At 55.3% G+C, this 13,867-nt stretch overlaps 1 protein-coding gene across 1 annotated transcript in view; it reads left to right on the forward strand.

Annotated features, from left to right (window-relative positions):
* Positions 1 to 13,867, forward strand: part of LOC140428214 (lysosome membrane protein 2-like) — a 108,460-nt gene that overhangs the window by 14,055 nt on the left and 80,538 nt on the right. Inside the window, exon 3 of the mRNA XM_072514423.1 lies at positions 4,119 to 4,263. Within this exon, the coding sequence (XP_072370524.1) occupies positions 4,119 to 4,263 (145 nt within the window). The remainder of the gene's footprint in view (positions 1 to 4,118; positions 4,264 to 13,867) is intronic.

Genomic DNA, 13,867 nt, shown 5'->3' on the forward strand with positions numbered 1-13,867 from the left:
AATTCACTTATGTTTGGACTCTGGGGCCTGCGGGACTGGAATTGACTGTGCACTCGCCCAGGGTGTCGTAACATAAATTGGGGCATGTCCAGTATCTAGAGCGTTGATGGCAAATTTGGGGTACAGTATAAAGTATAAAGAGGCACCAGGTTTGGAGTAATATAACAGGATGGCTATGGAAGTTGCTAAGCATTTTCTCCAGGTGGAAGACTTGACTCTGGTTTACTTATTGGAGCTTAATAAAGACAGAGGCGGTTGATTTGATTGCTAAACATTTGACGCAGGTGGCAGGAGTACAGGGAATACGAGATAGTGTAGCATCAGAGACATCTGGTGGGGAAAAGGAGCTGGAGACAACTTGGTTGCAATTAGAGCTTGAAAGGGAATTTTATAAAGTGGAGATGAAGTAAAAATAATGGAGATGAAGCAGAAAGAAATGGAGATAAAGCAGAAAGAAATTGAGATGGAAATGAAAACGAGAGGAAAAAAGAGAAAGAGAGAGAGAGGAAAGAAAAAATGAGAGTAAGAAAGAAACAGAGAATAGGAAAGAGGGAGAGAGGATAAAGAAAACTAGAGAGGAGAAAGAGAAAGGGAGAGATAGTTCCAGCTTGAAGTAACTGCCAGAACATAGAGGGGAGTCTAGTCATAGAACATATCTCAGTGGTGGTATGTTTAAGTTAATACAGTCTCTCCCAAAATTTGAACATCAGGAAGTAGAAACATTCTTTAGGGCTTTTGAGAAAATAGCAGCCCAAATGGAGTAGCCAAAAGAGAAGTGGACATTATCCTTGCAGAGTAAGTTGACAGGACGAGTACAGAAAGTTAGGGATTATGACACGGTCAAAAAGGCTATTCTAGATGCATAAGAACTGGTTCCCGAACATACAGTCAGGAATTTTGGAAGTTAAGGAGACAGTTAAGGAGACAGTGGGACAGACCCATGCAAAATTTGAAAGGGTTAAGCAGAACAATTCTATTTGATGGTTACGAGCACTGGCAGTTGAAACTACCCATGAGGCTCTGAGGGAGGTCATTCTCTTAGAGGAGTTTAAGAATTCCTTACCTTCGAAAATAAGAACACATGTTTAAAACCAGAGGGGGCAAACTGCCAGGCAAGCAGCAATTATAGCTGACGATATGAGCTAATCCATAAATTTAAATCTGTGTTCCATCACCCCCGTAATTTTGAAAAGGATAGGAAGTGGCAGAGTGCGAGGAAGGCAGGTAGCCAAGTTAGAGGATGGATAGCTGAGAAGGTACCGAGATCACTTCAGACCAAAAAGGAAGGTGGATGGAAGTGACACTTGGAAACCCAGATGTTACCATTCAATAAGGTGGAACATGTTTGTTCAGCATGTTGCAAGTTACAAGGAAGGCCCATGAGCCTTGTGGGGGTTCATAGGGAGGATTCTGAAAAGGGAGCGAAGTGAAGAATGCTACAGTGCAGGCAGGGTTCTCTATTCTCACTGCTATTCAAATACCCAGGCCCACGGGACACGCCCCACACATACCAGCACCCCCCCCCCCACCCCCCCCACCAAGGGGACCCATCATACCATCCCCACCCCTGACCCGACACCTGAACCCAACTCCCCCTTCCCCCACACCGGCCCGACCCATACAAAGAGGGTGTGTCTTTCCTCTGTGTCCTCCAGGTACTCCACACCGATTCGACCGGGCAGGATGAGGGGGGGCGGGTGGGGGATGGGGGGGGTTTCGCTGCTCCAGTCTCACCCTCCTGGGTGAGGAAGGTTAGGAAAGATAAGGGCTTTGGAATTACAAAGTAGATAGATGTAATCCGCAGAGATTGTCACTCTGCTGAAGTTATGGGCTAATATCTTCACAGTAGTTGTCGCTTTTTAAATCTCTTTATCTTTTCCTCTCTCTCACTAGCTATATCTTCACTTTAAGACACCTCCTCATCTCCCTCTCCCTTGCCTGAAAAGGCAACCTGCTGCTTGTCCATTGCTGGAAGACCTCCTGTTGGTCCTCCAGCTTCAAGATCCCATCCACCATCTTTAACTGTATAGCGAACCCACCCTCTGGCCATTAACTAGTCAGTTTGGGAAAAATCACTGCCATGTAATTGCAAATTACTGCGGAAATGCTGGAAAATCTCAGCAGGTCTGGCAGCATCTGTAGGGAGAGAAAAGAGCTAACGTTTTGAGTCCAATGACTCTTTGTCAAAGCTCAAAAACTCGAAACATTAGCTCTTTTCTCTCCCTACAGATGCTGCCAGACCTGCTGAGATTTTCCAGCATTTTCTCTACTGCCAGGTAATAGTACCTCCCCCAGTGCAGGATTGTGACATTTGAGGCAGCATCCAAACAAGCCTCAAATGCTGCCCTAAGATTTAGGCAATGTCGACTTCAATGGGATGAGACAGAAACTGACCACAAAAAACTGGACAAATCTGTTAATGGCTATATAGAGTCATGGATAGACCACATCTGGAGTTATTCTGAGCAGCTCTATTATCGCAGAAAGGGGGGAGTGGTGGTAGTGTCAACTCACCCGTGCTGCCTTCTTGCGGCACTGGAGGCCGGGCTGACGGCCACAGTCAGTTCATCCTAGGCGGCCTGTCTGTCCTGTGGTTTACCCTCCAGGACCCTTAGGGGAACAGGACATCCCTCCTGGCCTCAACCGCCTCTAGGAGCACATCCCTCCTGGCCTCGACCGCATCTAGGAGCCTCCACAGGTCTGAGTCACCAAACCTTGGGGCCAGTCGTCTCGGCGCGATGTCTGCAAGCTGAGTGGGGGTGGCTGTGCAACTGTTTGTAAACGGGGGCCTGGCGAGCATGGTGCAGGGGAATGGGTGGCGAGTCTTCTTTTGTGGCGAGTAGCCCGTGAGGCCTCGTTAAGTAGACCAATTAACATTAAATAGCATTGCCGGCCTAGCTGGGTCGAGCACTGGTAAGTTTGCGACAGTTCCCACTCAGCGCATACAGTTGAACCATGATCTTAATGAATGGCAGAGCAGACCTGAGAGGCCGAATGACCCACTTCTGCTCCTATTTCATAAGATTGTATGTTCTAATCAGCTAACGTCATTGTATCCTGGGATCCTTCCCTGTTAAGAAGAATTTCTACTGTACATAAAGTTGAGATTGGCACCCCATCAAAAGTGAATTTACCCCACCGGTGTCAGTGTAGCAGAATTATAATCACTTGGAAATAAATAATGTTGCAGCACAGAAACTGGACTTTCTAGTCCAACAGGTCTGTGTTTATGCTCTACAAAACCCTCCTCCTAGCTTCATCTAACCCTGTCAACAAATCCTTCACTTCCTTTCTCCTTTAAACACATTCTCTAAAAAGTAGTTACTCACTTGCAGTAGGAAAAACATCATTTGCTCCACAATGATGTGCAGGTTTGGTTATGGGGTTGCGGGGAGGGTTGGTGGGGGGGGGGTTTGGGGTCTAGGTATCATGCTTTTTTGGAGAGTCTTTGCAGGCTTGATGTGCCAAATGGCCTCCTTCTTCACTGTAGGGATTGTCTGATTTAATGATTTTAATGCCCCAGAATTTGCATAACCCCAGAGTGAGAATTGTTGTGGCGGGGAGGGGGTGGGGGGGGGGGTTGGGAGCAACAGTGTTCAAGATTTGTTGAGCGGAGAAGAGGGGGCTTCATTTGCTGAATGGGAGATTTGGGGGGGGCGGGGGATAGTGAGGTTAAATGTGGTGGAGTTGTTTAAACTGCAGGGTTACAATGACACTCTCACAGGGGTTCTTTCAGCAACTATCATGCCTCAGAAATCTGTCCACTAGGCTGCTCGCAACAATAAAATTGCTTGCGAGATTTAAAGGGACCTTGCAGCTGTTGACACTCAGTCAAGACAGCCATTGCTGACTCAGAGCTCACAACACTAAAATCTGGTCTCATGACCCACTGGGGGTCGTGACCCACAGGTTGGGGAGCCCTGACGTTGGGAATTGTAGATACAAAGCAGAGTCCCTCTAGAATCACACTGTGTGGACTTAAATCCTACTGCATCCTTTAGTTTAAAATTATTTCATATTTGCTTCTTATTTTCTCATGTCCAAATGTTTAAATCTCCACCATAATGAATACTAGGGATTGTTAACTAATGGCCCCCAATCAATCTCATTTCAAACAGGAAGCTCAGATACAGGGGCAAAGTGTCATTTTACAACAACGCTACTGTATCAGCTACTACTCACAGAAGCTTCATATTTGAACGATCAATGTCAGTAGGTGACCCAAGAAATGACCTCGTAACGACAATCAACATTCCATTTGTTGTAAGTAACAGTACATATTTATCATTTTAATCCCAGTAGAGATCGTTTATGTTTTTTAAAAAAGAAACAATATCCACGTATTTACTGAAAGAACTAAATCACCAGATTCTACAGCTTAAATCAGGTGAATCTTGTGATACAATAATTAAGTAAAACAAACACTGTCAATGACACAGTCTTAGGAATTACTTATACATTACATTGAAAAGCACAGTAAAACACAATCATGTATGCTGAAGGCTAAAATCTTCACTGTTGCCTTTCCTTTCTGATACACTATCAATTACGACGAGACGAGAGTAGAGAGTAATCGAGGCTTTATTACGCAGAGATGTGTGGCCTCCTACAGCTGCTGCCAAAATGGCTGCAGTTCGGAGAGCACACACATTTATACTCCGCCTACTGGGCGGAGCCAGCAGGCAGGGATCAACCCTCGTACCTGTAGTACAGGGGCCTTACCGTAATACCCTCCTATGCAGTGCAGTATATACAATATAATACAACAGAACAGTGGTGACTACCACACTTTCTCACAATGATTCCACCCCCCCCACCCCCCCCATCCAGGAAGTCTTTAGCTCCTTATTAGGTTCTTGAAGGTGATCCACTTTCTTTGGACCAACTCCTAAATTTACGAAAAGCTGTCCTTGTAGCCTGGGGTTTCTCAGCTCAAGGCTGTGTTTCACTTGCAATTCCTGCTCAGTAACAGAAGATTAGAAACCATTTTGAATTCTGGGGCGTCATTCTCCGACCCCCCAGAGGGTCGGAGAATGCCCGTTGGCCGCTGTAAATCCCGCCCCCGCCCCCGCCGAAGTCTCCGAAGGGAGAAAAGTCGGCGGGGCGTTAATGGCGCCGCTGCCGCGGAGAATGTCACGGGTCTGCGCAAGGCAGCCGATTTTCGGCCTGCCGATATTCTCCCTTCCGGATGGGCCGAAGTCCCGTCGACGTGATGACCGTTCACGTCGACGTGACTCAAACCTCCTTTTCATCGGCGTGACCCGGTGCTCCAGGCTCACGCCGACCAGCGTGGAGGTGAGTGACGGCCTGGGGGGTTGGCTCTGGGCAGAAAATGGCGTGGCCGCAGACTGATTGCGTGAGGAGAGGTGTGTCTCGGCTTGTGTGTGTGTGTGTGCGGCTCGGGGGGGGGAGGTGGTTAGAGTAGGCTGGGCTCTGGGGGAGTGCTTGGAGGGGGTCCGTGCCGGGGTGGAGGTTGGGGGGGGGGGTCCGTGCCGGGGTGGAGGTTGGGGGTTGCGGGGGGTCCGTGCTGGGGTGAAGGTTGGGGGTTGGGGGGGTCCGTGCTGGGGTGGAGGTTGGGGGTTGGGGGGGGTCCGTGCTGGGGTGGAGGTTGGGGGGGGGGGTCCGTGCCGGGGTGGAGGTTGGGGGTTGGGGGGGGTCCGTGCTGGGGTGGAGGTTGGGGAGGGGGTCCATGCCGGGGTGGAGGTTGGGGGGGGGGTCCGTGCCGGGGTGGAGGTTGGGGGTTGGGAGGGGGTCTGTGCCGGGGTGGAGGTTGGGGAGGGGGTCCGTGCCGGGGTGGAGGTTGGGGGTTGGGGCGGGTCCGTGCTGGGGTGGAGGTTGGGGGTTGGGGTGGGTCCGTGCTGGGGTGGAGGTTGGGGGGGGGGGTCCGTGCCGGGGTGGAGGTTGGGTGGGGGTCTGTGCCGAGGAGGGTGATGGGAGGGCAAGTGAGTTGGTCCACCTGGCCAGGTGCCAGCCTCCAACAGTTGGACCATTGCGGTCCATGCCACCTGGCTGGGGGGAGGAGGGGATATGGGCAATGATGACATGTCGTCGTTCCCCTCCCCCCACCAGGCCGTCATGTTTTCAGATCATCCAGCGATGTTGGCCGCCGTGGTGGCAGCCGCTCATGTCTATGTTGCCCTGGATGAGGAGGAGGAGGAGGAGCGTGCCAGAGAGGCGGCGCAGGCTGCCGCAGAGGGGCAGGCGGCAGCCGCCCAGGCTGGAGGGACACCTGACCGACTGGACGAGGAGGGGGAGGAGGACGTCGCGGCCCCACGGCAACGGAGGCACCCGAGGGCGCCCCGTGTGTACCGGCCCCGGCAGTCATACCAGGACCTCACGGACCGGGAATGCAGGAGGAGACTCCGGATGAGGCGGGAAACCGTGGCACACATCTGCCACCTGCTGGCATACCTGTCACCGCGTGGCACTGGCGGGGGACACCCTCTCCCCGTGTCCGTCAAGGTTACGGTGGCCCTGAACTTTTATGCAACGGGGTCATTCCAGGCACCGAGTGGGGACCTGTCCGGCATATCGCAGACATCGGTGCACCGGTGCATCCGGGCAGTGACAGATGCCCTTTATGCCATGGCGCACCGCTACATCCGCTTCCCCGTGGACCGGGCCAGCCAAGATGCCCGGGCCGTGGGCTTCTCTGCCGTGGCCGGGTTCCCCATGGTCCAGGGCGCGATCGATGGGATGCACGTCGCCGTGGGGCCACCTGCAGATAACAGGGCCGTGTTCACTAATAGGAAGGGGACCTATTCGATGAACGTACAGGTGGTCTGCGACCACCGCATGATGATCCTGCACGTCTGCGCCCGTCACCCAGGCAGTGTACACGACTCATTCGTGTTGTCGCGGTCATCCATCCCCGGCATGTACAAGGGACGCCATCCCCGGCTGAGGGGCTGGTTGCTGGGCGCCAGGGGCTACCCATTGCGATCGTGGCTGATGACGCCTATACGGAGGCCACGCAATGAGACAGAGAACCGCTACAATGATGCCCATGTAGCGACAAGGGGAGTGATCGAGAGGTGCTTTGGCGTGCTGAAGATGCGTTTCAGGTGCCTGGACCTCTCTGGGGGCGCCCTCCAGTATCGGTCAGATAGGGTCGGCCGCATCATTGTGGTGTGCTGCGTCCTGCACAACATAGCCCAGCAGAGGGGCGATGTGCCGCAGGCAGAGGAGGGTGGAGTGGAGGAGCAGCAGGAAGAGGCACAGTCCTCCCCAGATGAGGGGGATGGGGGCAATGGTCAGGGCAGACGGGGTAGACACAGGCGGGTGGCTGTCCACCGTTACCGGCTGGCCCAGCGGGCACGGGACAGACTGATAGACGCCCGCTTCACTGACTAGATGGGCGTGGGAATCGGGTAGTATGGCCACAGACCGCACACCATGGCAACAGCCGACCACCCACACCCCCCACCCATCCACCCACCCAGCACCCTCACCCCCCTCCCCAACCCCACCCACCCCACCCGCATGCACACCACCCCCCCCCCATTGCCGATCCACCGGCGGCACAACGGGCCGGGCTCACACAGTTGCGGGTGGACGCGTGTCTATCGCACGCCATGGAGGATGATGACAACCCGCCCTGCGATGAGCTCCTGGCTCTACATCGTTGGACTATGTCTGACCCATGGCCACAGTACCACCATCCACCCGGACCATCCCTGCATGCGGCTGTGACACTGCAGCGCACGGTCCCGTCCTCTGCCCGGGGGATGTTGATGGCGGCCCAGGGGGAAGGGGGCAGACTCAGCTGGGGCTGAGGTAAGACCACCCCTCACACACACACTTACGCTCAACGTACATGACACGCCCGCACACTTTAGACAGAGCACAAAGGCAGCTTCGGTAGGTGTAACATTGACTTTAATAACCAAAGGAGTTCATGCACGTGCCCTAGCCCCCAAAACTCATCTGTGCCCTGCACCCGTGCCAACTTACTCAGTGTCTAATTGTTTGGCCTTACGGGCCCTTTGACTACGTCTACGTGGTTCCCCAGACGGTACAGCAGAACTGGAGGTGGACTCCTGTGATTCCTGCCCTCTGACACTGGATCCCTTTGGCGGCCGTTTCCTGGGGCGTCCTGGCCTAGATGGGCCAGGCTGCGGCCCGGGCGACTGGGATGGCGAGCTGCCAGCCTGTCCTGCCCGTTGCCCACCCGATGCACCTGGGACGGAAGGGGGGGAGTCCGAGGTGTCGCAGTGTACCGGGACCTCCCCTACAGAGGGAGCCGGGACGGACCACACCACCTCCTCCTCCCTCGGGGTGCCCGATGGCCCCCAGGCCTCTACATGGGTGGGGGATGCGAACGGACTGGCCATCCGACGCCCCCCCGACATCTGGCGCTGCCAGTCCTGGAGGCCCGTGCTGGTATCGACAGGGGTCTGCAGGTTTGCAGCCATGGAGCCCAGGGTGTTGGCAAACCCTGTCTGTGACAGTGCGACGCCGGCTCGCACATGGCCACTGGCGCCGATGCCCTCAGCGATGGCCTGCTGAGACTGGGCCATGGCCTGCAGAGACTGGGCCATGGCCTGCTGAGACTGGGCCATGGCCTGCTGAGACTGGGCCATGGCCTGCAGAGCCTGGGCTATGGCGTTGAGCGCCTCTGCCATCTGGCGCTGGCACTGGCTCATGGCCTCCTGTGAGAGGGCAGCCATTTCCTGGGCCACAGACGCCGCATGGTTAGACATCAGGCAGTGATCAGGTGATACGGGGGAGGGGGATATAGGGGAGGGGGGATATGGGGACGGGCTGTCGGTGGCTCACTTGCTGGTGGGCCCCCGACCTCTGCATCAGCAACCTCCCGGTCCTCAGGTCCGCCAGCCAGTTCCAGGGCCCTTTTCTCGTGTACGGTCAGTGGCCTCTCATCAGCGGGCCCTCCTCCAGTCCTCACATGCTCCCTATTGTTGTGTGCGCGCTTCTCCTGTGGGGGGGGGGGTGGTGGCAGGGGTAAAAGGCAACAGTGTTAGGCAGGTATATGAATGCACGCCATCGGTTGCGCGTGCATTGCAGAGGTTAAGGTTAGGGCTGGATTCACTTGGGGATATGGGGGATATGGGGGAGGGGGGATACGGGGTAGGGGGGATATGGGGGATATGGGGGAGGGGGGGATATGGGGGAGGGGGTATGGTGGAGGGGGGATATGGGGGATATGGGGGAGGGGGGATATGGGGGATGGGGGATATGGGGGAGGGGGGATATGGGGGATATGGGGGAGGGGGGATATGGGGGAGGGGGGATATGGGGGAGGGGGGATATGGGAGGGGGATATGGGGGATATGGGGGAGGGGGGATATGGGGGATATGGGGGAGGGGGGATATGGGGGAGGGGGGATATGGGGGAGGGGGGATATGGGGGAGGGAGGATATGGGGAGGGGGATATGGGGGAGGGGGGATATGGGGGATATGGGGGAGGGGGGATATGGGGGAGGGGGGATATGGGGGAGGGGGATATGGGGGAGGGGGGATATGGGGGATATGGGGAGGGGGGATATGGGGGATATGGGGGAGGGGGTGATATGGGGAGGGGGGATATGGGGGATATGGGGAGGGGGATATGGGGGAGGGGGGTATGGGGAGGGGGGATATGGGGGACGGGGCATATGGGGGAGGGGGGATATGGGGGAGGGGGGATATGGGGGAGGGGGGATATGGGGGCGGGGGGGATAGGGGGAGGGGGATATGGGGAGGGGGGGATATGGGGGAGGCTCACCCTGCCTGCTCTGACGAGGTCGTTCACCTTCTTGTGGCACTGGGTGCCTGTCCGTGGTGTCAGGGCCACAGTGGTGACGGCCTCTGCCACTTCCGTCCACAGACGCCGGCTGTGGCGTGGGGCAACTCTGCGGCCGTGCCCGGGATACAGGGCGTCCCTCCTCTGCTCCACCGCGTCCAGGAGCGCCTCCACATCCCGTGACTCGAATCTCGGGGCTGAGCGGCGGCCAGCCATCCAGTCGGGTGTTCCGGTCGGGTGGGGGGGAGCAGCGTGGCCTTATGAGCCGTCACGCCGTGCAGCGTGTATGATGCTGCACGGTGTGAACCATTGCGCAAGCGCGGATCCCGTTACGTCGCTGCTAGCCCATTTCGGGCCGGAGACTATCGACCCATTTTTCTGACGTGACACAAGTGGGATTTTCGCCGTTTTTTGCGCCGATCGGCGGACATTCCGCCGATAACGGAGAATTTCGCCCCTGGTTTTTAATGGCTCCATTCTCCTGCTCCATCGCACCAGGAAAATTCAATTTCTCTGGTTTCTGAACTCGGGGCTTACACCCAGCAACTTGCCTGCTTCCGGAACTCCAACCTCAAACCTTCTGGATAAATCCCACAAAACAGCACCCCGCCCCCCCCCGAATCCCAAGCAAAGCGCCACTCTGAATTATTTATTTCCAAGTTAACTGAGGTAGTTGGGATGTTCGATCGATACTCAAATGAGTTCACTTTCTGCTTCAAAACCAAACCTTTTAACCCTGAGGTCTGCATGAATAACTCACTTCTGTAACAAAGACAGGACAGTGCACTTCAGACACACCGGGCAGAATTCTCCCAAACAAATGTGTTGGGCGAGGAAATCGGTCAAGTCGCGCCAGCCATTGTGGCGCGACTTCCATCACGATCTTCCCGCACTTAGTCATTTTTTTGAAGGGGGATGTGATTTGTACCGGCACTGAGAGGGGCACTGCCTAAACACCCCCCCAATTCCGGCTTCACAGGCTCCCCAATCTCAAAGTGACAGCTCAGGCCCTCCCCCTCACAACATTGCCAACACTGGAGCGTCAGTGCCCCACCCCCACCATCCTCGCTGGCATCAATCCCCTCTCCTGCACCCTTCAAGGATTGCTGACAACGAGGCCCTCCTAATGAGTCTCCCTTCAGAACCCGCCCCCTTCTCACCAGCATCAGACCCCCCCACAATCGTCAGTATCATTGCCCCCCACAGGTGAGCGACACCCCGTTATGGGGTCACCAAATGCCCCCATCACACACTGCCCGCCTTTCAGGCCCAGCCCTTTGGCCTTCCCAACCTGACACACCCACAGAACTCTGGTAGTGCTCACCTGCCCTGCCATGTCCGAGGCCACCCTAGGGCACCAATGTCCTCAGAGTGCCCCCAGGGTGGTCATCATGTCTGGCCTCTGCCATGATATTCAAACACACACATCATGATGGACACACCAACAGGCAAATCAGAGCACACAACACCACAACCAATCACAGACAAGAACACCAACCACATAAAAAGCACGAGCACGACACCTGGTGGTCAGTAGGTCTGGGGACAAAGAAACAGAGAAGAGCTGTTACAACATCACAAGCAGGGAACCCCCACGTGCAGAGTGCAAAGACAAAACTGTACATAGTAAGTTTGAATAAAATAGCGTTGTACCATATACAACCGTGTTGGCTCATCTGTGTGTCAGAACACCCAACACCACATGGTACAGGAGTGGATCGATACCTGCCGTTTTGCCCGATTTCAGGCGTCCGAGTTGGCACGGAGGGGGTCCCCAGCCGTCGAATCGGCAAGCCAGGCCGCCCACGACGTCGAACGCATCCAGGCCGTCGATTACTTCCCGACCCACGGCCCGGACGACAGCGGCCGCTTCCCGCGCTTTTCGCGGTCTCCCGCGCAGGTGCGCGCCAAAAATAACGGCCACAACGAGGGACGCACTGCGCAGGCGCGCCCACCGCAAGATCGCACTGCGCATGCGCAGTGGCGCAACGAACGCCGTGACGTCATGACGTGCGGCAATTGTGGAGCTCTACATTTAAAAGGGCAATGTCCTGCAAAAAACCGACAGTGCCTCAGATGTGGCAAGATGGGCCACTACGCAGCCCACTGTCGTTCGGCTCAACCCATGGATCCGGCGCATCCTCGACAATCTCGCAGACAAGTCAGGACCGTCCAGCCCACGCATCAAGACTTCCAGTTAAGTGATGCAGATGACCAGGATGCCTTCCGCGTTTCCGTCATCGATGTCAACAAGGTCAATGCCATCAATCCAGCCGATGAGTGGTGTGCCACCCTGACGGTCAACCGATCGCGCGTCGCCTTCCGTCTGGACACCGGCGCATCCGCCAACCTGATTGCATATTCTGCAGTCCAGGCCATGAAGGTCAAACCACCCATCACGCCATCCCGGCTCAAGATGGTTGACTATAACGGGAACGTCATCCCGTCCATAGGATCTTGCCAGCTACAGGTAACTCACAAGATGCACACGGCCACACTCCCCTTCGAAGTTGTCGGCTCATCAAAGGACTCGTTACTGGGCGCACAGGCGTGTAAGGTCCTTCACCTGGTACAGCGCATTATGTCTCTCTCTCCAGATGAGATATCCGACTTCCCGGATGCTGAGTTCCACGCAAATCTCCATTCCCTCCTTGCTCACAACCAGGAGGTTTTTGAAGGCATGGGGACATTGCCATACACGTACAAGATTCGACTCAGACCGGACGCCATCCCTGTCGTTCACGCACCTCGCAGGGTTCCTGCGCCACTCAAAGACCGTCTCAAGGTACAACTGCAGATTCTTCAGGACCAAAGGGTCCTATCCAGGGTCACGGAGCCCACGCCATGGGTCAGCTCCATGGTCTGTGTAAAGAAGCCCTCTGGCGAGCTCCGTATATGTATAGATCCTAAAGATCTGAATAACAACATCATGCGGGAACACTATCCCATCCCGAAACGAGAGGACCTCACCAGCGAGATGGCGCGAGCCAAAATATTCACCAAATTGGATGCGTCCAAAGGATTTTGGCAGATCCAACTGGACCCGGCCAGCCGAAGACTATGCACATTCAACACCCCTTTTGGCAGATTCTGCTACAACCGGATGCCATTCGGCATCATTTCAGCATCTGAAGTTTTCCACCGCATTATGGAGCAGATGATGGAAGGCATCGAAGGGGTACGTGTATATGTGGACGATATCATCATTTGGTCCACCACTCCGCAGGAACACATGCATCGTCTACGACGTGTCTTCACCCGCATACGACAAAATGGCCTGCGTCTCAACCGTGCGAAGTGTGCCTTCGGCCAGACGGAGCTGAAATTCCTCGGGGACCACATCTCAAGGTCAGGGGTCCGTCCCGATGCAGACAAGGTTAGCGCCATCACAGCCATGCCACGACCGGCTGACACGAAGGCTGTCCTAAGATTCCTGGGCATGGTCAACTTCCTTGGGAAGTTCATTCCCAACCTGGCTTCTCATACAACAAATATGCGCCATCTCGTAAAAAAATCGACAGAATTCAACTGGCACCAATCGCATCAGCGGGAATGGGAGGAGCTCAAGCACAAACTGGTCACGGCACCAGTGCTGGCCTTCTTTGACACGACTCGCCCTACAAAGATCTCAACAGACGCCAGCCAATCTGGTATTGGAGCGGTACTCCTGCAAAAAGACAGCACGTCGTCATGGGCCCCGGTTGCATATGCCTCACGAGCCATGACCCCTACCGAACAGCGCTACGCGCAAATCGAAAAAGAATGCCTGGGCTTGTTAACTGGACTGGACAAATTCCACGACTATGTGTATGGCCTGCCACGATTTACGGTCGAAACTGACCACCGCCCCCTGGTCAACATCATTAACAAAGACCTGAACGACATGACTCCTCGCCTCCAGCGCATCTTACTTAAACTCAGGAGGTACGATTTCGAACTGATCTACACTCCGGGGAAGGATCTCATCGTGGCGGACACTCTTTCCCGAGCAGTGAGCACACCACCAGATGCGGAGGGGTTCGTGCGTCAAATTGAGGCCCACGTAACTCTGACAGCAGCAAATCTGCCAGCTGATGATCCTAGTCTGGCCCACATACGCGCAGAGACGGCGACTGACCCCCTTC

Source organism: Scyliorhinus torazame, chromosome 8, assembly GCF_047496885.1.
Source record: "Scyliorhinus torazame isolate Kashiwa2021f chromosome 8, sScyTor2.1, whole genome shotgun sequence".
Lineage (NCBI taxonomy): Eukaryota > Metazoa > Chordata > Chondrichthyes > Carcharhiniformes > Scyliorhinidae > Scyliorhinus > Scyliorhinus torazame.